Source organism: Cebidichthys violaceus, unplaced genomic scaffold (assembly GCF_023349555.1).
Source record: "Cebidichthys violaceus isolate CVI_PGR_0920_01 unplaced genomic scaffold, fCebVio1.0.p SCAF_38, whole genome shotgun sequence".
In the NCBI taxonomy this organism is placed as follows: Eukaryota; Metazoa; Chordata; class Actinopteri; order Perciformes; family Stichaeidae; genus Cebidichthys; species Cebidichthys violaceus.
The window spans coordinates 792,487-819,986 of NW_027176572.1; the positions used below are offsets into that span (position 1 = coordinate 792,487).

Genomic DNA, 27,500 nt, shown 5'->3' on the forward strand with positions numbered 1-27,500 from the left:
ATGTCTTTTAAAAGCTTACTGATTCCCAGCAGTTATTCAAAACTGCCAAAACATTTACTCACAAATATGCATCGTGAGTGTGAGAGACGATGCAGACACAGACCACACACGTTAGTACCGGATGTAAATGCAGTCATATTTGAGATGTGGCCAGTTATGCACGAAGATAACAAACAGTAACGTCTGTCATGTTTCCAGGAGCCAGAACTGTTGACATGCGAAGTGGGTTTTACATAAAATGTACATGAGAGGTATCAAGTGTTTTAGCACATATTTAAAGAAAGGGGAGCACATTTAGAAAACAAATGTCATAATTAACATTTAAATTGTTTGTTCAGTGCAAGAAATGTCAAATACACAACTTAAAGTATTCTAGTATGAAATAAAACCATTAAATTACTATCATTTGTTACTCCTAATAGTCTAAAACAATAAGCAAAAGTGCAATTTTGTTGAAGTATTTCTTTCTTTTTTTTTTTTTACCAAAGACCTTCATATCACCTGTGTTGCACAACAGCAGCTGCCTTTTCACATCTAAATTGCTGCAAAACCCCACTTTTTTGTGTGCAGATTTGCTTGTTGAGAAGATTACAGGTAGATTAAGCAAATTATTTGTCATGTTGCAACCTGGTTAACCTCTATTTAAATCAGAGTCTTACGTCTAATACTGCAATTCACAAATGGGTGTGAGTTAATGGAGTGCTCCTTGAATGAGAGTGTGTGTTTACGAGCAAGGGGGGGAGTGAAAATGACGGAGAGTGTGGGAAGGTGTGAGGGTCTCAGCCGCTGTAACGCAAAGACAAACACGGTTATTATCTTTTTCAACCCCAAAATGAATGTCCCCATTAGCTGATGGTGCAGGTCATTAAAAAAACCTCCAACCTCCAACCCGCCGCTGCCTTCAGAAGCTCCAGACTCACATCATTACATTCACTTCCCGTCTCACAGCTCTCGCTCATATCAACCCACCACTTAATGGCACCACACGCCTAATATAACTGCAAGGTGCAAGGTTAATGCCGAATAGTTTAGTGTGTGCTCTTCATTATTGTAATGACTTTAAGTTTTGCATCGCAGTGCCCTCCAGTATCACCAGTCACCGGGGAAAAATGGGCCAAACGGGCAGTAAAGTTACCCACCAGAAAAAAAACATGCATCTGATAGAGACTGTTACAGGAGTACAACTTATCTAATAGTGTTTTTATTAAAGCAATATCACCGTTTTACAGTTTCAGTGAGATTAATTAGAATTTGATGAGCTCGACACTCATTTTTTATTTGATTTATAGATTTTACAGCTGTGTTAAATGTACTATTTTGTAATATTGAATATTAATTTTGCCTTTGAGCTTAAAGGTCAAATAAAATTAATAATTAATCCCAAAATGCTACAGATTGCATCTGGAAACAATTGAGACTGGTATACCAGTACTTTAAAATGATAAAGTGTCTTAGAATGGCTCATTATATATAATAGACATCAAATATACTATTTGTCTTTGTTTATGTCTGTGTGTGGAGTATATTCTGCACCGCCCGCATTGCTAAACAAGAACTGTTTCATGGTGGCACCAGATAAATCTAAACCTGGAGATAAAGCTAAACCTGGGGACAAATGGGGTCACTGGTTCAGGGGGCCAACAGGGATCTACTGGTGATCGATTACAGTGTTGGAGCTGCTGGTGTATCCTGAAGCCAAATCCCAAAATCAAAAGATGTGGAAGAGATATTATGTTTAGAGGGAGGAAAGGTCTGCATGCACTAAAGAGCCGTTTCAGTACAGAAAAATGCTGTTTAATTTGTTACCAACTTAGTTATTTACTACACTTATAGGTTTTTAACAATTGGTTACCACAGTGAAGTACAAAATACCCTCATTTTTTGTGATGTAAGTTTGTAGTCAGGACATATGCTGCAATTCATTGCAAGTTGGAGGTCAATAATTGCCAATCCGATACAATCTAAATGCGTCCCAGTGCACCTCCTCTAGAAAACATGGACAGACCTAAATCAATTACCACCACTTGGAAATGGCAATTCCAAAGTTTATACAGCGCAAGTTTCACAACACAAACACTCCATAAAGTAAAAAATTATAAAAAATGTAAATGACGTCACCTGTTCGTTGCAACCAGTGAATGAAAGCGATCATATCTGGACTGAGGAGGAGTGACGTAGAGACACCAGATACGTCTCTGGTGTCGACCTGTCAATCAGCGTGTAGCCCCGCCTCTAAAGCATCCCCTGCTTTATGGTCTGTTTGACCCTAAATGGAGCATAATGTACTAAATGAACATCATGCTGTATTGAAGAAGACTTGAAACTAGAGATTGAGACCATAAACTCATGTTTACAATGTTTACTGAGGGAATAAATCAAGAGAGAAGTAGAGTCATTTTAGACTAGACTTCTATACAACCAGAGGAGTCGCCCCCTGGTGGACACTAGAGAGAATGCAGCTTTAACACGTGAAGCATGGACTTCACTCTACGGAACATGATGTTATTATTGGGGGATATTTTCTTCTACATCTAATTGAAAAGCAGCCATCACACCAAGGACACCTTCAAACCAAATCCATTTAAATCTAATGAAAAACGTTTGTGCCCGATTCAGAAACTGTGTGACCGGGTTAATAAGACAAAGCTTCAAGCCCCTTGATGATTCCTGTCTGAAAACCTCCGTCCACCGACACCTTTCAATTACCCTGGCTGGCTCTTTTCTGTTTGCTTTCACTCCGTTCATTTAAGTGGGAACCCTTATGGCCGTCCCTGCCTCACACATTACGTTTGCGCTGTCGCCATAAACGTGTCCACTTCCGTCCATTTCATTACTTTTATGGTTGGGACTGAATATAAAACTATGCAGTAAAAGCGTTCAGAATCATGACTGTAATTGGGATCATTCAGCGAACACAAAAAAGTCAGAGATGAGTTGTTTTCATATATAAGTAAACGGTAGTGAAATACTGCATCTTTCTGTGTCATATTGTGGAGAAAATGCACAATGATTTCATACGTTTATGGTGCTGTTTTTCAGAACGAGGCGACATGTTATCAACTCTCATCAGTCCCATAAGACACTGGGATACTGGAGCATCATCAGCTGAGGATGCAGACAATTCAAGTAAATCTTTTTCCTCCTTGTACTTTAGAAATGTTTTCACACCACAGACAGATTATACCACAGGGGCCAAGTAACCAACACACACCCTGGATTATGTTGAAATTGTCATTGTTAATTACATTTACTACATTTCATCTTTTCAAGTTTACTCTATGAAACTTACTCCAAGTGGTAATCAAGTTACCCACATAACTGTTGCAAATACTGACATTTTTTACAGTCTGGAGAGCGGGCAACAGGAGATGGACACTTATTGTAAGTCGCTTTGGATAAAAGCGTCTGCTAAATGACTGTAATGTAATGTAATGGACCCAGTATCATGGCAGTTAATAGTCCCGAAATGCAGTCTATATTTGTTTCACATACAGGAACACGAATCGTCTGTTTTTTCCAGGACGTTAAAAACGACAGTTAGGTTTGGTATCAAACCCCCGTAATTAGTTTTAGGAAAACCGTCACGGACATTTAGCCAACAAAACCGCAACCACAAAACCTCAACGCTCCTGGTTGAAAGTCCTGCATTTGCTAGACCCATCCACCTCACCTCCCACCCACTAGTAGAAGTCTTTCTGAATATGTAAAACTACATCACTTGCTCTGACTGTTGCGTTGTCAAGCGTATGCTTTTAATTTGTGTGTCCACCATGAGTACGAATCATAATTGTCTTTCCAATGGCATTAATTTTATCTGAGCGAATGAAAAAAAAAAAGACAATTTGTGTCCAAGTACACAAAACCAATGGATTGCATTGGATTGCTAAAGAAGCAGCAGAAACTATGCCATGATTTAATCAAGAAGCTTACAAGCTTTAGTCCAAGAAAACAGAAGGCATGGACATGGGCAAACTGGACCAGAAGGCAAAACAGAAATGAAGACAAACCGACACAGAGCAAAGGAACCGGGCCGGTAGATGTTAAGTAGCTGGCTAATGGGGGAGTGGGAACAGGTGAGCAGAAGGTCTGGTGGCTTCAGGGCTCATGAGACAGGTAATCAGGGCGGGGAAGACAAGTACACAAAAGGTGATTAACTTTAAAAAAATAAAAGCAGGAAACAATATGATGAAACAAGGAAAAGAAGACCCCAAACCCCCCAAATCCCCTAGAAACAGATCTTTAAAAGATGCAACACAGTCCAGCAAAACTGTAACAGACCTTTATGGATGGCAATGAGGGTCTATCAGATGGCCGGGCCACCACTTTGGTCCAGACTGAAATAATTTCAGTGCAAATACTCATGGTTTCCACATGATTCCCAATTACTTTGGTGATCTGTTGACTTTCCCTCTAAAGCCACCATGAAGGTTGTTCAGTCCATTATGTCCTCTCCTCGGGGTAAATTGTAATAACTTAAGTGATCCTCTGACTTTTCATCTCACACCAAGTGTGTTTACCTGCATTCAAGTAACTTTTAACCCGTTCTCACGCCCAAAGCGTCGAATAACGTAGACTCTTAGTCTCGTTACGTACATCTGACACAAAATACGATGTTTTCCTTCATGTCACGTTTCCCGTCTTGATTTCGATCTGCCAACAGGTACAAGCAGTTTGGAGGTAAAAGAGAACCGGGATGATATAAGCCAGGTGGACTGTGACCTGCTACGAAAGTATCACCCATCGGCGTTCTGCACGACTTTCCCCAAACACGGGCCGAGAGCTCTGAAGAGGAAGCGGCCGCTGGCGGATGGAAAAGACCGGCTGCTCTACCAAAGCCACTCGACCTGTAAAAGAGCAGCCTGGGCGGTCGCTCGGAAGAACGCGCTGGTGCAGCTGAACGAGCTACGGCCCGGTCTGCGGTATGAGATCCTGTCAAAGACGGGCCCTCTGCATGCTCCGGTGTTCTCTGTAGGCGTCGAGGTAAACGGCTTCCACTTCGAGGGCCGAGGACCAACGAAGAAGCAGGCCAAGATGAGGGCTGCAGAGCTGGCCCTCCGGTCGTTCATCCAGTTCCCGAACGCCTCCCAGGCTCACGCCACCTTGGCGAGCTTCACCAGCACTCCTGCAGATTTTACAGCGGACCAACTGGACATCCCCGACGCCTTCCTCAGAGAGTTTGAGCTGCGTGAGAGCTGTGATCTCCTGCACTGCAACACAGCGAAGAAAGAGTTGTTTTCCAGCGTGTACAACCACAGGCGACTCGTCCGACTCACACTGGACTTCTCCTCGAGTCATCCAAAAAGACGAGCCCTCAGCGCCTCACTTTTAGAGCAACTCAGCCCGGTGGCGCTGCTCAACGAGCTGCGACCGGGACTCAGGTACATGTGCCTGACGGAGAGGGTTCACGGCAGGCCAGTGAGGAGTTTCGTTATGGTGGTTCGGGTGGAGGGGAGGGTGTTTGAAGGGTGTGGTCACAGTAAAAGATTGGCCAAGGCCCAGGCAGCCAAGGCCGCCCTGCAGTCTCTTTACAACATAAGTCTGGGACCAGAGAGGAAAGTCCAGCATCAGCTACCTCAGGTGAGTAACTCAGTCTGCTTTTGCCACCTCACAGTATTTAGATTCAAAGATGTCTTTGATATATAGCCAAAAGTATTGCTCCTCGTTCATTGCTCTCTTTGCTTCTTGTATAATTCATAATGGGACAGCCTCCATAACAGAGTGACTTTTAACAGGATATGTGGTGTAGACAAACGTTAGGTTTAGTCAACACAACAAACAGTTCTACAGAAGTATTTGAAGACAAATCTCTGGTCAGCGTTTAGTATAGAGAGAAGACACAGACTTGGTACATCAGGGAATGCCCTTCATTTGTTAAAGACAGATTTCCCTCACTTGGAAACATCAGTGGTGACACTGAATTCACCCTTCATCTCTTGAGTTTTTGAGCCAGTCTTCTAAATGGTCTGAATAAATGGGTCTGAAGTGCGCCGTGTGCTACCAAATGGAGTGTGCCCGCACATCAGCGCGGCCATCATGTCCTAAAGGCCTGAGAGCTGGATGGCGTCCTGTATGCATCGTCTGAGGCATCTAAACAACTTCATTATGTCTCCGAGCCTCGGAAAATTGTCCTTTTGCTGTCGTGCTTCATGAATACAAGAAGATCCGTCTCCCGGAATCGGCTGCACGGAGACGAAGAGGGTGACTGAGCGTGGCTAATGTAGAACCAGGCCGTCATCCAAATATGCAAAGGAATATCCGGAGACAGACATGTAGATACTTTATTGAACCCTGAAGGGATTCCATGAGAGAGAGAGAGAGAGAGAGAGAGAGAGAGAGAGGACAGTGCAAGAGGCAACATTTTGGGTGGAGGTAAAAAAGACATTTCGATGCTCTGAATTTGAACAAAAGGGTGATTTTTTTTTTTGCCACGCATTTCGGCTGACACACCAAAACCCCTTCAATATGAAGCGCCTGGCGGGCGGCGTGACGCATTAATGAACATTATTACAGCACATTAGGGATGAAGGAGGAGCGGCAGCAGACCGAGGAGATGGAGGTGGAGCGGGAAGGCGGTGTGAAGAGCATAATAATCTGACAGATAATTGTTTAACACACTCATTACACACGACCTTGTGCCACTGTCATCCAGAAAAACGTTGAGCCGGAGAGTTTCATTCCCACAAAAACGCTGCTCTTACAAGATCGGTTAAGACACTTAAGATTTATTTATTAAGAATAGTTAGTAGTAATAGAGTTTAGGGCGGTTAATGACATTAAGAGTTTAAATTCTACATGTCTATTAAACAAAACCAACGTTTTGTTGTTTGATGAAACGAACACTGTTCCTCGAGGATGACTGGAGCACGAAGGAAGACAACCTGCAAACACAAGCCGACACCCGAGTGTCATTACACGTGTTATATACACTGAGTCTCGATGAGGAACAGGTGGAGCTTGACTATAGAAGGAGCAACAGGTGTGCGTGGAGGTGACGGGTCAGGAGACAACTGGTGGACAGGTGGGGAATGACGCGGCAGGGCTCAGCAAGGCAAATAAAAATGGGACAAGACGGGGATTTTAGTTCATATTCATGTGGAGAGTAGGACGAGGTCTGCTGCTTTACAGATACACAAGGATGTCATTACTCAGTCAAATGTGAGCACACACACATGACACACACGTGTTTTTAGATTCAGTGTGACTTTCACTTCCTGAGGATGTCATTATCCCCGATGTCCACGACAAATAAACGTCCATAAATCCACTTAGAATAAACGTTCCCATAACTCCAGCAACTAACGGACTCGTGGTAGCATTATACTTCCTGTTGACATCATCAGAATAGTAATAAATACAACTCGTAATAAGCTTACATAGTAAGAGGACATGTTGGATATGCACCGTTCTCTCTTGAAAACAATGCGAGTAACATTTCTTCTTCTGCAGTTCTTCGCAGAGTCGATCTTCCGCCTGGTTGGAGAGAAATACTCACAGCTGACAGACGGCTGCTGCTCTACCTCCTCGTACGTCCGGCACAAAGTCCTGGCAGCGGTCGTAATGACCAGAGGTGAGTGGTGGAGGCACGGAAGTTCAAAATGAGACATGAGAGGACGAGATAGGACACAGAGAGAGAGAAAGAGAGAGACAATAAAAAAAGCACCGCCACAATTCAAACAAACAAGTCACCTCAAATGATCCTGTGGATCCAGAGGGGAGACAGCTCGTCCTCTTCATCGTCCCGTGAATCTTTGATGAGGCCAGACTGCAACATAACATCGTGTTCTTTGAGGCGTTGGAGGGATTGTTCATATTGTTCATTCATACACTTTTCATTGGCTCGTCTTGTGACTCCAGTCGGGACGAGACAGGAAATGTCTTGTTCTGGGAGTCGAATCATTTTGCTGAACAAGTCTCCAGAAATCTGAGCCGTTGCTGATTTTTAACCCACATCCTCCGTTTCCTTCTCCAGGGATTGACCTAAGGTCGGCGCAGGTTGTGTCTCTGGCCACGGGGACCAAGTGTCTGGACTCGGACAACGTCGGCGACCGCGGCGGTACGCTCAGCGACTGCCACGCCGAAGTGCTCAGCCGGAGGGCGCTAGTTCGATTCCTGTATGCCCAGCTGGAGCTGCTGCTCTGGTACCCGAAACCTGAAACTGAAGTTTTTCTTTATTGTCTAGTCTTGGTTGGGAATTTGACTTCAATGTTGTTTTTTAAAAGAGCTTCAATTTAAAGCACAAGGCTGGCATAATTCAGTTTTTCTCTTATTGTCTACAAATTTCTAACTTCCCTACCTTGTCTGTGGATCTCAGCTCCAAACGCATTTGTTGATTTGTAAAAATGCCTCATAAATATATTATCAAAAACCTAAAGATTTAACAACTTTAAGACACGCCAAGTGTTTGCATTCATGCGTGATGGGTACGAGATTGTCGTCAGGTATTTCCACTATTCATAATTTCAAAATCTGATGACAGTTACTTGTAATGTTCTGAGTTTTTGACAATTAAACTCTGATTGGAGGGAATGTGTTTTCTTTTTAGGGTCCTAATACCTCAATATAATCACAGTGAACTTCATGTGCAAGGATTGAAAAACTTGTCAAGTGATAACTAATTAACAATTAATAAAATGCAGTTTCACCACAGGGATCATTAAAGTTTCATCTACCTTGTTCTTGTGTCTTTCGTCTCCGTCTCACGTTGGACTTCTCGGTTGTCTTTCCTCTCTGAAGTGAGCCGGCAGACTGTGAGGAACAATCCATCTTCATTCCGCATAAAGGCGGCGGCGGCGGCGGCGGCTTCCGGCTGCGGGACGGCGTCCTCTTCCACATGTACGTCAGCTCGTCGCCGTGTGGAGACGCTCGACTCAACTGCCCCTACGAGACCACAGCTTCATGTGAGACCAACACGTTTAGATGGTGATGATAAGATGATACTAAACTCATGTCGTTTTGTCGACGAAATCTAACATTTCTGCCTCTTTATCTGATCTAGATGCACATTTGCACCTTCATGTTTTTGTATCATTATCAGTTTGTACTTTTCTGTCGACACATACTTTGATACCTTTAGTAATGTATTTGTTCTGCAGACATTTATATTCTGCACAAACCCACTGACCACCGACAGTTTCATTAACTTTCAAAGGACAAATCCACCAGAAAACAGTTAAGCTCTGTGGAAACATTGATTAATAAACACCAGATACTTAAGCAGCTTAGTCTACGTTTTCTCTTCTTGTAGATGACTGAATAAAATGTCATCTACGTCGGCATATTTTCAGAGTATTTTTAAAGAGTCTGAGAGTGAGAGCTTTTCTCCAAAGCTGCCAAACCACAGGAAATAGACCAGAATACAATGCAGGAATCTGGAGCAGAAGTCGGCACTTCACACCCGAATCTTTGTAGGTGTTTTGGTTGTCTTAAGTTCATGTGGGCTGGGTTATTGTGAGGAATTATTTATGTGAGATGAAGAGTCGGACGATCATCAATTTTATTACAATGAATCGTGGGAAGGCCATAAATGACTGTACCAAACTTCATTCCAATAAATGCAAAAGTTGTGCAGATATTTCACTCAAAGTGAAAGTTGTGGTTATGGCGCTGGGGGCAAAAGTCAGAGGAGTCATCCTCTGGGGAACATGAATGAACACCATGAATTTCATGGTAATCTATCCGTTAATTATTCATATATTTCAGTCTGGATCAAAGTGTCGGACCGACGGACAGACCAACGTCATTATCCCTAGAAAACAACACCTTCGTCACCTTCTTGCTTCTGTTTCTTCTGGTGTCAGATCCCAGCAGGAGGTTCCACTGTCACCTCAGGGTGAAGGTGGACGGAGGCGAGGGGACGCTGCCCATCACTGCAGGAAGAGCCAATCGGAACCTGGGCGGTGTGTCGCTGGGCAAACCTCTCGTCACCATGTCCTGCACTGACAAGATGGCAAAGTGAGTTTATAATCAGCCCGGGAAGATGTGTTATGGTATTAATAAATATGATGGGTTCAGTTTTTTGGGGCATTTCAGTTGATAGTTTAATAAAAATGTGCATGTATGTACCGGTTGTTTTGTGGAGTGCCGTTTTGAAGACTTGATTGCACAATTTCACCGACGCCATCTTGGATTACGGCCATCGCCATGTTGGATTTTTTTGCAACCCGCTAACGGAAGTGACTATATCTGGACTGAGGAGGAGTGACGTAGAGACGCCGTATACGTGAGACAGATATTGAGACATAAACTCATGTTTACAATGTTTACTGAGGGAATAAATCAAGAGAGAAGTAGAGTCATTTTAGACTAGACTTCTATACAACCAGAGGAGTCGCCCCCTGATGGACACTAGAGAGAATGCAAGTTTAAGACATGAAGCTTCAGCTTCACTCAGCAGAACCTGAGGTTGCTGCCTGGAAACACTTCAAGTCGTTCAATGTCAAATAGATGAAATTACTTGAAAACAAGAGATCTGTCAACTAATTTGGTACCAAATTGGCTGTAATCTTCCACCGAAAAACTACATTCAGCCCCAGTTCACCTCTCTTTTTGATCTCAGTGGATGTCTCTCGCCCAGTTGTTTCTTTCAGGGAGTCTGCAGCTGCTTTTCCTCTTATGTCCACTCAGTTCAGACAGCTGGGTAACATCCTGCTGCAGTAGACAGTCAATGTTTAAAGTTGTTTGTCTCAACAGGTGGAGCGTTGTGGGCCTCCAGGGGGCTCTCCTGTCTCACCTGGTGGAGCCGGTTTACCTGCACAGCCTGACGGTGGGGACGCTCAGCCACACGGGTCACCTGAGCCGGGCCGTGGGACGCCGCCTCGCGCCCGTCAAGCGCCTGCCATTTCCGTACCGCCGACAGCAGCTGCTGCTCGGCTGTAGGTCAAAATGTTTTACACACCCGAAGTATTAAATCTTCCTCGGTAATTGAGTTCAAGGCCGTTTATTCGCCTCAGACTCTGGAAGGTCTGATGGACAGAAAGCTTCTAGTTCATTGGAGACGATCTAAAGAAGAATGAACAGTGATAGAAACTCAAACCACAATAAACTAAAATTACAACATTGTGGTGGAAATAAATTAGTACACTTAGTTATGTGCTGAATTTCACTATAGTTTTACATTTAATGCTACTTTAATCTTGTACTCCGTTGCTTTTCAAAAGAGAAATATTGTTTTTACTCCACAATATTAATCTGACTATATTTAGATATGAGACAAATAAGATTATTTATTTTATTATTTATGTTTTATTGTTATACTAACAAAACAGAACACACAGCTTCAACACTAACATGTTTAAATTGGCTGTATTAACAAGCCAATATTGTAGATAATACATAAGGCCATGGTGTCATCAGTTTTGCATGTATTTGGTCAACAACAAAAACAGACGGCACTCGATGAAAAGTTAAGTTAATTCTAAGGGGAAGACAAATGTGTGGACCAAATTGCATTGAAATCCATCCAATAGTTTTTGAGACATTTAACAAAAACTATTTTCGACACACCCTTGACATTCTCACCTCTTACCCTGTGGGGTTTCTCTCAGGTCTGAGCAGCAGCGAGGTTCGGCCGGCGGGCAAAGCGCCGAACGTCAGCGTGAACTGGACCCGGGGTGACGGAGGCCTGGAGGAGATCAGCACCTCCACGGGAAGGAAGAAGGACTCGGGGACGTCGTCGCGGCTCTGCAGGCACTCCATGTTTGCCCGCTGGCAAAAGCTGCAGCAGCAGGTGGGTCAGAGACACAGAGAGACACTGAACCTCGTCAGGAGACGCTTTTAGAAGGAAGTACTTTGTTGTGGGATCATGCGAATGAAAATTGTCTGCTAGTTAGTTTATGTAAAAGGAAAAAACAACACCACCAAGCATCAACAAAAGCAAATGCTTCTAACACTCTGGCAGCAACTTTTGCTTGTTTTTAACATTTCATTCTTGTCTCTGTGTCCAAATTTGATATTTTTATATTTAATTTCATAGTTTAAAAAGGTTTATCTTTGAAGCATTAGCATTGGGGGCTGATTAATTCACAATGTGAATCACTTAGAAAAAAGATAAAAAACACACCAATAAAAGACAAATAAGTTGAGACGCTGGTTTAGGTATAAAATTTACTTCATTGGCACACGGAAGCAAAAAGACCAAACCATGCTCGAGCTCTAATGATATTTTTTAAAAGCAGGATTTTATTTCCACTGTGACATTAAAATATGTATGCAGAGAGCGTTGCTGCTGATCCAAAACGGCCTCCATTTAAAAATTTGATGACGGCAGACAAGAGTCGTAATTATTTACAAAAGCAACTGGCAACAAGGACTGAACGAGGAGCCGAGAAACAATGAGTGAGACAATGATTCAGTATTTTAATGACTCAATGACTTGAGAAATAAATGAAGCGAACCTGAAAGGACTACAAATTAAAGACAGAGAGAAAAAAGGAACCCAAACCTCCTCAATGTGGAAAAAATGGATATGCCGTAGCATACTATGTCTGAAGAGACATTTTTAACATTTATTTTGCATTTAAATTTTCATATAATTGGCCATAATTGATGTTATTGATTAGACCTGTGTTTACCCTGCAATCACCAAATCATCTCATACATATTTTGTCTTAAACTTATATTTAAAGTGAACACAGATTTATGTGACAACACCCTTCTAGACATCCGAGTGAAGTAACGAGAAGCAAGAAAACAAAACTAATAATGAAATAAAGTGATAAAACAATGTAATCACAGTAGAGGAGGTGGACTTAAAGGTTTTGCCGTGTGGGCTTCATCATTGGTGTCACCAAAGTGTGGAGAGGCTTTTTTTTTTTTTTCATTCGTCAAACTCAGGTGTGACCAATAATATCATTGACCATTTCGACCTGAATCACCGGCGTGGTTTACAGGGACATCTAATGTCTGCCGTGTAAAATATCCATTTTCACGGAACAGGTGTCATTTGAGATGTCACATGATTGACAGATGTTATTTTTAGCCATGGCCAAGTGTCATTGGTCAACATTTCCAATTGTAAGAAACAGAGGATGCAATTGTAAAACTGCAAAAATACCCACAAATCTCAGTTTTATTTGTGTATTTTTGGTTATTATGTTATGACAGTGAATCATGTTTCATGTCTTACTTTCTCAGTTGAATGGGGAAGAAGCCACACTAAGGACATATTCTGGTTCCAAGATGGCTGCTGGACGCTACCAAAGAGCGATGCTGCAGTTCACCGGTGCTCTGCAGGGCGGAGGGCTGGGGACTTGGCTCAGAAAACCTCCAGAATTGGGTCACTTCAATGTCAGTGTGTGAAAAAAGTGTTTGTTAAAAGGCAGAGTATGAAGAGGTTAGAGTTGAAGTTCATGTGTGTTTTTTGTTTGCGAGTTGTACGAGGTACAAAGAATCTAGATTGCTAGATTGAGAAGAAAGTTGGTAATTTCACCCTTCATTTATCTTATTTGAGAATTTCTTCATTATGCAGATAAGCTCAAATCATTCAGAAAAGAAAATCTAATTTAGGCAAAAGCTAGAGTAGACTTGTTAGTGTGTAACATTAGCTTAAGTTGTCTAAAAGCTGCTAACTTTAGCTCTAGAAGATAACGCTAGCTTCTCTGGCCACCTTAAATCTTACCAACCATGATGCTGAAACCACTTAGTAACATTTAAGACATTTCATCTAAGTTTAACAAAGCAATATACAGTGTTTGAGTAAAATTCAACAAACCACTTATTGTTAACTTGCAAAGAAATAACAGCACAGTTTAAGCTGGACATGTAAATATGGGTTGTGAACTAATTAAGCACTGTCATATTATATAGACTGTAAAGATAATACTTATCTGATATCGGGAACTCATATAGCTACGATATCTCCCTCCTGGTGAAAAAAACTACAATAAGTATCAATTAAACACTATCTTTTTTTTGTTTGTTGACCCAAAGATAATCCAGTTGGACCCATTCATCCAATTTTATCTTACATTTCTAATTTGTATTAATAAACTTGTAAGGCATCGTCACTGACCTTTGTAGAAGTGAGGAAAGGCCAAAATGTCCTCACTTTCCAACAGTGTCCTCACTTATGGGTCTACAACCTGTGGTCCTCACAAACACTTTAACACAGAATGACACACACACACACACACACACAAAACTTGTTTTTGTCACTTAGGAGGACACTACATTGACTTGTATCAGTGCATTGGTGACTTACCTTAAACATAACCACTACATGAATAACTCAAACCCATACTCTCTGGTTTCTTTTACTGCAGAACTGAAAGTATTACATTACATTACATTACATTACAGTCATTTAGCAGACGCTTTTATCCAAAGCGACTTACAATAAGTGCATCAACATTGGTAATCAAAAGAACTACTAGTCACCAGAAGTCATAAGTACATTTCCTTTTCCAAACAAGCATCTAAGAGCATGAAGCAGAGCATAACTCAGAGCCAAAGTACAGAAACAAGAAAAACAGTTAGTGCTATAAGTAATACGAATACAATAAGTGCAACAAGCTAGTATGAAAACAATAAGCGCTAAGTGGAAGGCTCAGGGTAGCACTTCCTGAAGAAGACTGAAGAAGACATGAAGAAAGTAACATTTTCATTTAATTTATACTTATTTGTTTGTGTTTTGTTTTAGAAAATGTGTGTTCTGTTGTTTAAGTAATGTATATTTGTTGCAACTGCATGTCTCACCTGTTCACTTATGTCAGTTTTTAGTTACCCTTCATGCTCTTTGAACAGTGTTGTAAAGTGACAGAGCGTGTGAGATTCAGGAGTGAAGGCACGTCGCCACCTAGAGGCCGATTGTGTGCGTTACAAGATGTGGAGTCCAGAATTCAAATTTGTTAAGTGTTTTCCTTAAATCATTTGTCCTTCAAATTTATTCTTTTATCTCTTTAAAGTATTGATTGATTTATTAATAATATCCCAAAGGCTTTTAACATTATTCTTGTGTAGTGACCGTCTTTGTGTTAATTTAAAGAAAGGTTTTCAGAGTTATGGAATGTAAAAAAAAGAAAATACAACTGGTGTTGAATGCTATATAAACTTTTATATTAGGTATGCAGAATGGATGTAGTCTATATTGTTCATGACTATTTTATATCACTGGGAATAAAATTATAATATAATATATTATTATTATTACATAATTTGTGTTAGTTCTTGTATTTGTGTCACATTAAACATGTGAAAGTTTTCACTTCCAGAAGCGCTTCACACCGTTCATATGAATACTTTATATCATTAATAAGATGAGGTACTCTCAGGATAGTATGTAATAGTTTAACTTATTAGGACATGACAGCAACTCCAATTTTAGACTATACGTGGAGGTTAGTGGAGTTCGCTTATGTCCACAATAAAGAATAAAGTAAAATAAGGCAGATTTAATGGGGACCAATGTCTGTTTGAAATAAATGAAACTAACAAACTAACAAAAGTTAAAAATGTGCATGTCCTTGTTGCTCCAGTTAAATTTCTCAAAGCTTTTCGTATTTCTCCGAAATGGTCCGGTACAAAAAAAAAAGAGTGATCTGAAGTGCGGTTTGTAGTCCTCATCTTTCAAATAATCAAAACCTGTTTGCTAGGCTGTCCGCACATTTAGTAATTTAGACTTTGAACCAAATTGATTGAAACATCAAACGACCAAATACACAGCCACCACTTCACTGTATCACTTCAAGTTATTTTGACAAACCTATTTTAATTTGGATTTAAGCAAACTGACTACTCCTACATCCAGCCGACAGTAAAATTATAAAGTAAAATGATTAATAATTTATCATCATTGTGTCCACCTGATGAACCAGTTTCATTAGAACGTCTTCCAGCTCTGAAAGGTTCATGAGAAAGCCCGTCTTTTCTGTTCATAGTTTTTACATTTTCTGAAGTATCTTTTAAAAATCATTAAAATTAAAGATGACGTTCAGTTAAAAAAAAACACTCAACTAGGAAACGTTCAAACAGCACAAACGGTTTATTTTTATTTCACAAGCAGACGCTTGTTCCTTGTTACACAGCTTTTAACCCACAATACTGCTGTCAGGTTGATCCAACAGGTTGTTTTTTTGTTCTTCTTCTGAGAACTGAGCTGTGGTGTTTTGTTGTTCTACATCGAACCACGTTGATCACTAAAACACTGTAAACACCAAGGAGTCACAGTTTAACAAGGCTTCACGACGGTGGATCTGAGATGGCCGATGCTCAGTGACGATGTGTTTCGTTGTGAGGTTGTGAACTTTATTAACAGTGTTATGAACGTGGCAGCAGAGTGGCTCAGTGGTAGTAGAAAACAGTGAAACTTGTTTAAACAGTGTCGGATAAACCAGAGATCCAACAAACACAAAGATTTTAAATTTCCTTCACACAAACTAAATGTTTTGTTGGTTAAACCAGAGACGGCAGGGAAACGCAAAATCAACGGTCTCTTCTCCCATTTCAGATACATTTTCTTTTTAATATTTGCTCATTGCAGCTGGAGTGAGTACAGAGAAAATAAATCTGCAATTTGTTGATGAACTCTTGAGCAAAAAGGGTATTCCTACAGTGAGGAATATAATATAGAAATACACACCTAAAAACTAATATAAATAACTACTCACAAATAAACATATCGTACAAAACCTAAAAATTGGTTTAAGGAAAGTTTAGTCTGCCATTTAGTCTGACATTTTTAAAGCTAATTTTTAATTTGCCATCTCTGGTCTAAGTTACAAAAATAACTCGGTTCAATGTGAATGTGAAGCCTTTGACAGATGAACCAACGTCATCCATCATGAAGCAGTAAAAATGGATTTACACTGAAGTTGTTCCGATACCGAGACCAGCATCAGAAATGTCTCGTTGAGTACGCCGGTCTGAGCACCGATCCGATATCACGTTAGCAATATTTTTTCGCACTGAAAAATCCCACCAGTAAAATGGCGTCGTGTTTTTAACGCACTGGTATCGGATCGGTACTCGGTATCGGACGAAATGCAAATTCAGGAATCTGAAAGGGAGAAATGGTATCGGAACATCTGCAATTAAAAACAAGTGAAATGTTGGATCACGTCAACAACTTATAAAGGCTAATAAAAAAACAACTGCTGCAGCTGAAATACACTATACAGCCAAAACCGCCTCATTTCTTTTTATATATTACAATTTGTATGATACAAATGTTATGGTTTTAAAGTGAGAGGAGGTTGACACTTTACTTTTGCCTTTTGACAAGTTATCACTTTAGTTTGTTCTGTAAATCTTCCGTTTATTTGATCTTACGTCAACAAATAGTCAATCTAAGAGCTTTTTTTATTGTACTCAAACACATTTCACTGGGTTAGAACACTGCAAAAAGGCAGCCGTAAAGTGAAACCAAATACACACACACACACGTGTGTTCGTCATGTCAATGCAGATGTTTGAATGAACGCTTTAGTTACAAACCAGCGAAACGCTCCACGAAGCTAAAGCTAGACGTAGAAATGGACTGTGCTTGTTCGTCGTGTTGATGTCGCAACTCACGAGTACAACAGAGTACATCAGAGTACAACAGAGTACATCAGAGTACAACAGAGTACATGAGTTGTACAGCAGTCAGAACTTGAACTGCCCTGTTATCACAACATTAAATACGTTTTAGACGTTGATTTGTATCACCACACATACTTCTTCTTAAACTCACTCTCTCTCTCTCTCACACACACACACACACACACACACACACACACACACACACACACACACACACACACACACACACACACACACACACACACACACACACACACACACACACACACACACACACAAAATTACACCCTCTCCCATTGACTTAAATGCAGCTTTGGCTGTTTTAGTGGCAGTGGGAAAGCAAAGCAGCTGACAGCGAAACGCATCACGTTTTAAAGTACCATAACAAATATGACACTGACAGAATCCCACACAACAGTGTTTCAACACTAATAACTAAAGGGCACTGCGATCAACTAGAAAAAACTTATTTTTGTTTTTACAATCATGTCAAGTATTGGTAGGCCAGCAGGGCTGGGCAGCCGAGGAACATCGGTCACTAAATATTTAAGATTTGACGCCAGTTTTAAATGAATCACTTCTTTTTTTGGTTGAATAAAATCAGATTTCATGAGATGCTGAAGTTGTTCTGGTCAAATCACAGCTGAAGCTCCTAAAAAAAAAAAGAAGTTTCTTAGTTGCTGTAAAAGTGTCTATAGTCACAGAAAGAGTCAATTTAGTTCCTCAAATTAAAACAATACCGTGAATAGTATGAGACAGAGTATATTATAGGTACATCATGTTACCCAGCCCTGCTAACGACCATTTCAACAGGTGTTGCTCTTAGAGAGATTTAAGTTGCACACGTACAGAAACACTGAAACCTTCTTCCCTCCCTGAAGTCTTCGATGGAACGACGTCTACACATTTATCAGCCTCTAACAATAAACCGCTGACACACAGTGGCTGGTTCATGGCTTTACAGGAAAACACAGAAACACAGTCAGATCCGGAACGACAACACCGGGAGCAAAGTGACCGATCGACTTAAACATCCTAGTGGAGGAAAAACTGGGACCAACACTGGAGACGTCTCAGTATCCAAACTAAAGAGAGACCACACCAGTGTCCGTGCTGGGAGGAACCCACCAGCATCCACACTGGAGAGCAGCCATACTGCTGTGGAGAGAAACCACAACACTGTGACCGGGAAATGTGGATGGCTACCAACCACAATCAAACATTTCAATCACTTCATCGGGTGTTTCGTTCTTAAATTTGTTAAAGTTTACTATCTGCAAATCAAAATGGAGCAGGATTTATTCCTCGCTCAGTGCTGCCTCTGGTGGCTGGAAGCCAAATTGCAACAACATCAATTATGAAAACAGTCATATTTCTATGTTGGTCTACAGATAATCAAAGGTTGGAGTGGTTGTTTAATGTTTATTGTCTGCATGCAAAAGAGGTCGAGATGAACTATTAAATAAGTCTTTGATTTCTCTTGTAGGTTACAATCACAAAAGCTTTCTAAGAGTAATTTATTATTTTATATTTCGGTGTCTTTTGGTCCATGCTGGCTCGATATAGTTCTGACACAATAATAAAAGCGTTGCATGTAGCTTCCTTTAAAGGAAGTCACCACCTCTCTGTTGGGAGTAAATTGGACTTTTGAAGCTTTAAATCCACCTGGAAGAATTTATTAGACGACAATCCTTCCAGCTAGCAGCTGAAACTCACCAGCACTGAGCTGGTTTCCATTCTGACTTTGTACAGAAGCTGCAGAAGCATATTTTATTATGTCTAACACTTCAATAAGAAGCTATAAGTACTTTGAACGCACAGACACAAACAGCTACTCTGATAGTACGATAGACGTTTTTAAAGTGTAATAGAGATGTTAAGCTTTGAATCAATCAAACTGTTTTGGAATGAATGAAACTAACGGAAACGGATAACCAGACAAACACACTTTAGACAATGTTTTGTGTTGTCAAGTTATTTCCAGAAGCAGAAAAGAAGATTTTGAGTGACTTTCAGCAAAAAAAAAAAAAAAAAAAATCAGGGTTACAGTTAGTTTTATTTCCTCTTTTGGATGGCGAGGAGTCGCCTCCACCTAAATGTGTTCTGTGTAATAATGGCGGCGGTGAGTTAGAGACAGACGCAGTAGGCGGGTTTAGGGTGGGAGGTCAGACCTTTAGGGAGCGTCACGTGTCAAATACTGACCGCCTGTAGACTCGAGAGACGGCTGTCAAAAGTCTGTCATTTGATCTTTCGTTGACTCATTGCGTCGGTAACAGAAACCCTCTTTTTAAAGCCACCTTTTTGAAGCCTGCAGGGTGTGAGTGTTTGACAGGCTGTGGGTGGAGTTTCACCGCGAGGTGACAGCAGCAGCAGCAGCAGCAGCAGCAGCGAGAGGAGGAGGAGGAGGAGGAGGAGGAGGAGGAGGAGGAGGAGGTCACTTCTCCTGCAGCAGAGCTGGGATGTTGATGTTCCAGCCGATGGCCTGCCGGTCGAAGCCGCAGGTGAACAGGTTGCAGGAGGTGTTGTCTTCACACCAGGCGGAGCAGCACACCATCCGCCGGTGACCCTGAACCACGACAGACAGCGACGGTTAAACACCGAGGACACGTGGGCAGAGTATTCTGGTATTCAGGGTTTTGACCGACCATTAAATGTTGCAAATACGAAATCTTTTTGTATTTGTATGCATATTTATCGTCTTTATTTTGACATATATGATGCGTAACAAAGACCGCTGGCTGGACTTTAAACTGAGGACGTTCCAGTTGCATCGCCACCAGGAAACCCCAAGTCATGACATTTAAAATGTTAGTCTTCTGGCACAAATAAGAGAGCTCTCTGGACGGACGTCTGTTTGTGAGTGTATGGAAGCTGTGAGGGGCCAATCGGAGGCCCCTCCTCCTCCTCCACTGACTCACCTGTCTGTTGCTTCGTGGGAGTCGAGCCAGTCTCACCCCGGCCATGTCGAACAGCCGGACCTGCCGATTGTCGTGAGGGAGAGCAATGATCTTCTGTGTCACCGACACGCTGATCCTGAACACGACGACAGTCAGATTTAAACTGAGACAACTACGACTGCAACTAACAAAGTATTCTTTTTACTCAAGATGACATCTGCAAATTGTTCGCTTTGTCCGACAAACAGTATTATAAACAGCTTTACAATATTATAAAACAGAGAAAAAAAAGCCTCTAAACTCTTCAGATGATTCACATTCTGTTTGATTAATTATTTAAACCAAACAGATTATTGACAGAAGCTCCTCTGGACTATCAAACCTATTTAACGATGTTCTATAAAGTGACTGAATGTAAAACAACAGAACCAGGCTGTTGCTGTTGTTGTTGTTGACGTCACAGACCTGTTGACAGCGGAGTCGGTGCGGATGGTTGCTATGGGCGACCTCATGTTCTTCAGGTCCCACACTTTGACGGTTCGATCGTCGCTCCCGGAAACCACATTGTCTCCTACCGTGAAGACAGCGGATGTCACCGTGCTGAGGACAAGAAGGAAGAGAAGGATGAGAAGGATAAGAAGAACAAGAAGAAGGATGAGAAGAACAAGAAGAAGGACAAGAAGGATGAGAAGGATAAGAAGGATGAGAAGAAGGACAAGAAGGATGAGTAGAAGGACAAGAAGGATGAGAAAAATAAGAAGAACAAGAAGGATGAGAAGGATGAGAAGGACAAGAAGGATGAGAAGGACGAGAAGGACAAGAAGAAGAACAAAAAGGATGAGTAGAAGGAGAAGGACAAGAAGAAGAAGTTAACTAACTACACATACACTGTTTCTAATTTGTATCAATACTTTTGTCCTTACATGTTTTTTTTTAAATGTTATGTACAAAACAGAATGACAAGACATGTAAGGTGGATACGATAGTCTGTGTGTGTGTGTGTGTGTGTGTGTGTGTGTGTGTGTGTGTGTGTGTGTGTGTGTGTGTGTGTCAGACTGACTCGGTGTGTCCCTGGAACACGTTGACAGAGTGGATGGACGGGTCTCTGAAGTCCCACAGTCTGAAGGTGGTGTCTCTGGAGGAGGTGACCACCAGACGCTGGGTGGGGTGTGTGCAGCAGTGGGTCAGCTCCTGGTCGTGACCTGAACACACACACACACACACACACACACACACACACAGAAAATGTTATCTTTTAATACAAAAAATGATCCTTTTTGAATTCATTTAAATGAACAAAGAACGGGATAGGTGTAACTACATCAGGTGTGTGTTTTGGTGTCAGTCAGCTCTCTAGTAAACACACAGTGAGACCAGCGTCAGTGTGTGATGTGTCCCTTCATCCTACCGGTGAGCGAGTGGACGAGCTCTGACGTCTCCACGTCGTACAGGTTGGCGGCTCGGTCCCAGGACGCCGTCACCACCTGTTTGCCGCCCACCAGCCAGTCGGCGGCGATCACCACGCCCTGATGGCTGCGCAGGGTGGTGGTGGCCACGCGGACGGAGGGGCAGTCGTTGGGACCCTCGACCTCGCCGTCGGCCTCGTCCTTATCCGAAAAGTCAACGTCGTCTTCGCAGGGCGTCTGCTGCTGACGGGGGGGGGGGGTCAGAAACAAAGAGTAAAGATCAGTAGAGAGTAAAGATCTCCTCCAGGCTTGTGTCTCCGTCTCCCAAAGAAAAGACGAGTTCAATCACTCGATTGTCCCTCGACATGACATGTCGGCTACAGATTAAAATGAGACCAAACTCTTCTACGGATGTAAGTTTTTGAGCCACGACAAACACCAAAATGTGTCCGAGAACGGACAAAGTCAGGCTCGCTTTTTAGCCGGAAACAACATTTTGCTGCTGAGATATTAATATAAAACAGACAATTATTACGCTTTTCGATAATTGTGCAACCACGAGACGTCCTTGAGCATACAGTCATAAATAGTATGTGAGATTAGCCGTGGAGACACACACACACACACACACACACACACACACACACACACACACACACACACACACACACACACACACACACACACACAGACACACACAGAGCTGTTGATGCTTACACTGATATCAGCAACAGGCTGTGGAGTCGGCAGCTGCACCATGTACCTCCAGATGTGAGCCGTCTGGTCTCCGGAGGCTGAGGAGGAGGAGGAGGAGGAGGAGGAGGAGGAGGAGGAGGAGGAGAGAGACGGAAACACTCTCAGTCAAGACGACCGTCACAGCGTGAAATAAAGGTTCACTGACGATCGCTATCGGACGATATTCAGTCCAAAACAAGGTAAACTAAAATGTTATCGTGATGTGTTCACATGTAATCTGTAAAACGTAGTTTAGGTGAGAAGGAGACGTTTTCACATGAATATAAAATAGATATTAGAGATGAATTATGACGGTTATACCTGTTAGAGCCATCTGCTCAGTCGGGTGGAACTTGATGGAGTTGACTGCGGAGACACAAGACATTACGTCACTAAACACCGTTGTTGTTTCCCAATAGCGTGCTGTACTATCACTTCAGAAGAACAGTCCCGTCTCCCGTCTCAGTGAGCTTAATCAGGTGTCTTCTCGTCTCTGACTCTACCTGATCCTTGATGGCCCATGTATTTGAGGAGGCACTTTCCCGTCTCGATGCTCCACAGCATCGCAGAGTGGTCTGTAGAGACACGTTATGGACACACAAGAGAGAGAGAGGGAGAGGAAGCAGGAGATGAAGAGTTAAAGTAGGTTTACTACTGGGTACCTTTAACAGAGCAGGCCTGATGTGTACAGACTGGTTAAACTCAGAATCTCTGAACTAATATCTAGCACCAAATAAATCGTTTTCTCAGTATGCCGTTAAAAAAGAAAGATATTTGGATTTGTAAGCCGGGACATTTTCCACATTGACATCGAGTGAAAACAAGAAACGCTGATATTTAATCAAACCCTCTGAAGTAGTTTAAAATACCTCTATGGAAAGAATTCAGTGTTTTTAATGAACTTTAAGCTTCTTTACTTTTTCAGACAGAAGCATTTGTCACAAATGACGCGTTCAAGGACCGTCTGAAAGATGAAAACCTGACGATAATGTCAGTTTTGACAGCTTCCGGCTGTGATGAACGCTGTAGATTTGCCGATTGCTTAAAGGAGACATGCGTCTCAATCCCACCGGTAGGTTTTGGGGGTTCAGAAGGGAGAGAATAAAGTTGTTAGGACACAGATTAAGAGAAGAATAGAGAGAGAAGAGGATGAAACATGAGTGGAGTACCTGCTGATGCGGTACCGAGCACCACAGGCTGAGTCCTGGAGACGCTGAGGTCCCAGATGCCGTCCCTGTGGCCGACATACTCCCTGACCAGCTGGCACACGGCTCTGGACGTGGTCGCTTTGAAACTGGACACGATCTGACGGAATCAAACCCGCGTTAACACAGAGTGACATCACAGGAAGTGAACCGGACCGGACCGGACCGGGTTCCTACACACTTCTTTACTTCTGCATCTGTGTCAAGAGCATTCCCACACCATACAAATGGCATTTAAAGGAGGGCCTCTTTCCTTCTTTTTTAAAATCAGAATTTTTAATAATCAAATTAGTGACTTTAAATGTCAAAGACATTCCTCTAAATCAATAAATCCATGAGTTTCTTTAGGGAAGCCTTGGTATGCCATTCATACCTTCTAGTCTAATGAAAGAAATATGAATGTTTCAACATTTTCCCACAATTTTTCCTCATTTCACAAACATTTTAAAGGGAACATATCATGACACTGTTTTTGTAAAGATGCACCATATTTTTCTCGCAAGCCAAATTGTTTGTTTTTCTGACATTGAAGCCAGATGGTAACCTCTGGTTAAAGCTGCATTCTCTCTAGTGTCCACCAGGGGGCGACTCCTCTGCTTGTATAGAAGTCTAGTCTAAAATGACTCTACTTCTCTCTTGATTTATTCCCTCAGTAAACATTGTAAACATGAGTTTATGGTCTCAATCTCTAGTTTACAGTCTTCTTCAATACAGCATGATGTTCATTTAGTACATTATGCTCCATTTAGAGTCAAACAGACCATAAAGCAGGGGATGCTTTAGGGGCGGGGCTACACAGTGATTGACAGGTCTCTACCAGAGACGCATGTCTATGATTAAAGCATATAAACAGGTTCTAGTAGAAACCCTGAGCATGATTTGTCCCCTTTAAGATCTGGAAATGATCCAGGTTTGAATCTGAACTGTTGCAGAGCTGTGTAGGAACCCTGGTCTGATAAAGGAAGGAGGAAGCGGGTCAGCAGAACTGAGGAGCTGCTCAGCAGGGTCCTTGTAGTATGCCAGGGCTAAGAAGCTTCAGTCGTCAACAGCGTTATTCATATCAGTCCTGGGTTCAAGGTTTTACCAAACCAACAAAAACAAACTACGAGAAGCTTGAATAGTGTTTGTTTTAATGACCCAGATCTGCTATCAACTCAAAAGCAGTTAAGTATCAGTACTGAGTACTGCATTCATCATACCAGGATTACTGTCAATGAACAAACTGCAAAAGAAAAAGAAAGATAAATCTGGAGGGGGAAGTTACGGTGAGACAATCAATAAGATCAGTGATTATTATTATTATTATTATTATTATTATCGGTCGTATATATATATCGAGGTTTGAGGCGTTTACGTTAAAGATGGGGATGATACAAACTGGACTCTCGGCTCTTTTTGGAAACAGACCACTAAATAAGTTCCAACTGAAAGGAAGCAGGAGAGCGATCAGAACACCGTCAATCATCTGGAAAACAGACCTCAGGCTACACACACACACACACACACATCTGTTAACACGACATTAAATCAGGAAATTACAGTCAAAATAAAACAAATGAACGGACACTGAGGATGTGACGACGGGCTCCATTGGTCAGCGTGGTGAGAACCAGAGGTTAGCTGGTTGTTAGCAAGCAGCGCGGCTCAGTCTCTCGTTGTATTTAGATTCAACGAAACATGATTGTGTGACGATGTGAAAATGAAAAGAGACGAGAATGATGTTGAATCCAGGACAAATGTAACACTGATGCATCCATGCTACAGTAAAAGAAGAAGAAGAAGAAGAAGAAGAAGAAGAAGCAACAGGGAGTGGAAGGTTTAGGAGAACGCGAAGCATCGCAAAAAAAAAAAAAAAGAAGCTTTTAGGAAACTGGCTGAGCGGCGAATCTAACGCACCCAGCAGGTTATTGCTCTGCAGCTCTTAGCTTCAGTGTGCAGTCTGCTGTAGCCACATCAAGGTCCTGCTTCTTCTACAATCAAGTCTTATGATCAATAAATCAACGGGGCGGATTTTAAAACCAGCACTTGTGCAAAAACAACCTTAGTTATGGAAACAAGTGCAAAAGTCAGCATCAGTGGAAGTTCAGCTAAGCTGGCTCATGTTAGGCCCCGATCAAACGAGTCGCAACAGGCAGCAACCTCCAAGTGCATTCTCTCTAGTGTCCACCAGGGGGCGACTCCTCTGGTTGTATAGAAGTCTAGTCTAAAATGACTCTACTTCTCTCTTGATTTATTCCCTCAGTAAACATTGTAAACATGAGTTTATGGTCTCAATCTCTAGTTTACAGTCTTCTTCAATACAGCATGATGTTCATTTAGTACATTATGCTCCATTTAGAGTCAAACAGACCATAAAGCAGGGGATGATTTAGTCTATCTTAGTGAAAGTCTGGTCGTCTTTAAAGCTAAATCTGATATGGCCGTGCACTTTTCAGCAGACCACACACACACACACACACACACACACACACACACACACATCAGCAGCCTCAAGCAGCCAAACGAATGCTCCATTTTATGAATGAAGGCGAGCAACAACATGTTGAAGATGTGTCCATGTGAAGCTAAATGGAGGTGCAACTTAAAAAACAATGAATAAAAGCCTGTTAGTGAGATGATAAAGTTGTGTATCTCACACCAGAAAGTGATAGAAAAGCTCAAACTCCTACATTTGAATGACCAAGTCTCTTGGGGAGGGAGCGTCCAACCCCTGGCTGGGCTGTTCATGCATATTGGCACATAAAAAAAGGGGGGGGAGGTGGGAGAGGAGGAGGAGGAGGAGGGGCGAGAAAGCAACCAGTTACCCATGAGTCTCCACCCCACAACTCCCAACTGGTTACGCTGAAGTTGCGGGTTCCACCTACTCTGGCGTGGCAAGAGTTTGAACGCGGCTACGAGCAAAGAGGTGAAGAAACAGACAACACACACACACACACACACACACACACACACACACACACACACACACACACACACACAGCAGTTCTTCTCAGGATCAAACCTTCCCCCGGTACAAGTCAATGGACAGCTACCATACACACACACACACATTTATAATGCAAGTGTTTACCTATCCTGGGTAGTAATTAAACATTGTGTTTTACCTTGCTTGTGGAAGCCTTGTAGGTCGTCTTTAGTTTTTGTGACAGCTGGCTCGTGCTGTGACTCGCTGTGAACAGACGTTCATCGTGTTGAGAACTACGTGTGGACGTTTCACTCCACACACGACCTCTTAAAGACACTCATAAGTGAAGGTAAACCTGAGAGGATCGCGCCTCACCTTTCGTCTTCAGCGCTCCTTTGGCTAAATCTGCCCCTTCCAGAGTCTGCCCTTCTGCAGCCAGACGGTCGTTCAGCGTCTCGATGTCTCTGCGGACTGAGAGTCACAACGGGTCACGTGCTAAAAAGACTTGCAACGCCAACGCCGCCGTGTTCCGGTCCAGGCTACTGGAAGAGGAGGAGCTTAGTGTGTTTATGAGAGCCAATCGGAGAGGCTCAGGATGAAACGATCCTGCTAAAAAGAGAAATCTCTGAAGATCGGACCAAGACTCAGCGTTGACACCAAACATGCTTTTATAATGTCGCTTACTGTAAACGTAAAACCGTTTCACCAGTTATGTCAACGGTTCATATGATATCTTACAAAAAAGTTACTCATTTTTCGTGCGTTTTCCTACTCAAGTCCAGCAACACGTGTCACTGTCATGCATACAGGCTTTTCAAAATAAACTTCAGTCTTCACA

General features: G+C 42.1%; 2 protein-coding genes across 3 annotated transcripts in view; one reads left to right on the top strand and one right to left on the bottom strand.

Moving 5' to 3' along the window:
• The window catches only part of LOC137884342 (double-stranded RNA-specific editase B2-like), a 29,476-nt gene extending 16,180 nt beyond the window's left edge, over positions 1–13,296 (top strand). The window contains exons 2-10 of the mRNA XM_068726121.1: positions 3,040–3,126; positions 4,661–5,577; positions 7,447–7,567; positions 7,970–8,138; positions 8,734–8,897; positions 9,798–9,951; positions 10,690–10,871; positions 11,544–11,725; positions 13,132–13,296. Coding sequence (XP_068582222.1) covers positions 3,040–3,126; positions 4,661–5,577; positions 7,447–7,567; positions 7,970–8,138; positions 8,734–8,897; positions 9,798–9,951; positions 10,690–10,871; positions 11,544–11,725; positions 13,132–13,296 — 2,141 coding nt within the window. The remainder of the gene's footprint in view (positions 1–3,039; positions 3,127–4,660; positions 5,578–7,446; positions 7,568–7,969; positions 8,139–8,733; positions 8,898–9,797; positions 9,952–10,689; positions 10,872–11,543; positions 11,726–13,131) is intronic.
• Positions 13,297–15,957: 2,661 nt separating this feature from the next.
• Positions 15,958–27,500, bottom strand: part of LOC137884369 (WD repeat-containing protein 37) — a 15,941-nt gene continuing 4,398 nt past the window's right edge. The window contains exons 4-14 of one of the 2 annotated variants that reach the window (XM_068726154.1): positions 27,038–27,133; positions 26,862–26,926; positions 23,722–23,857; positions 23,056–23,127; positions 22,874–22,918; positions 22,535–22,611; positions 21,820–22,057; positions 21,472–21,613; positions 20,877–21,011; positions 20,433–20,547; positions 15,958–20,080 (exon numbers count right to left, since the gene is read on the bottom strand). In XM_068726154.1, coding sequence (XP_068582255.1) covers positions 19,949–20,080; positions 20,433–20,547; positions 20,877–21,011; positions 21,472–21,613; positions 21,820–22,057; positions 22,535–22,611; positions 22,874–22,918; positions 23,056–23,127; positions 23,722–23,857; positions 26,862–26,926; positions 27,038–27,133 — 1,253 coding nt within the window. In that variant the 3' untranslated portion in view covers positions 15,958–19,948. Of the gene's footprint in view, positions 20,081–20,432; positions 20,548–20,876; positions 21,012–21,471; positions 21,614–21,819; positions 22,061–22,534; positions 22,612–22,873; positions 22,919–23,055; positions 23,128–23,721; positions 23,858–26,861; positions 26,927–27,037; positions 27,134–27,500 lie in introns of both variants that reach the window. The other variant, XM_068726153.1, reaches the window with a different exon arrangement.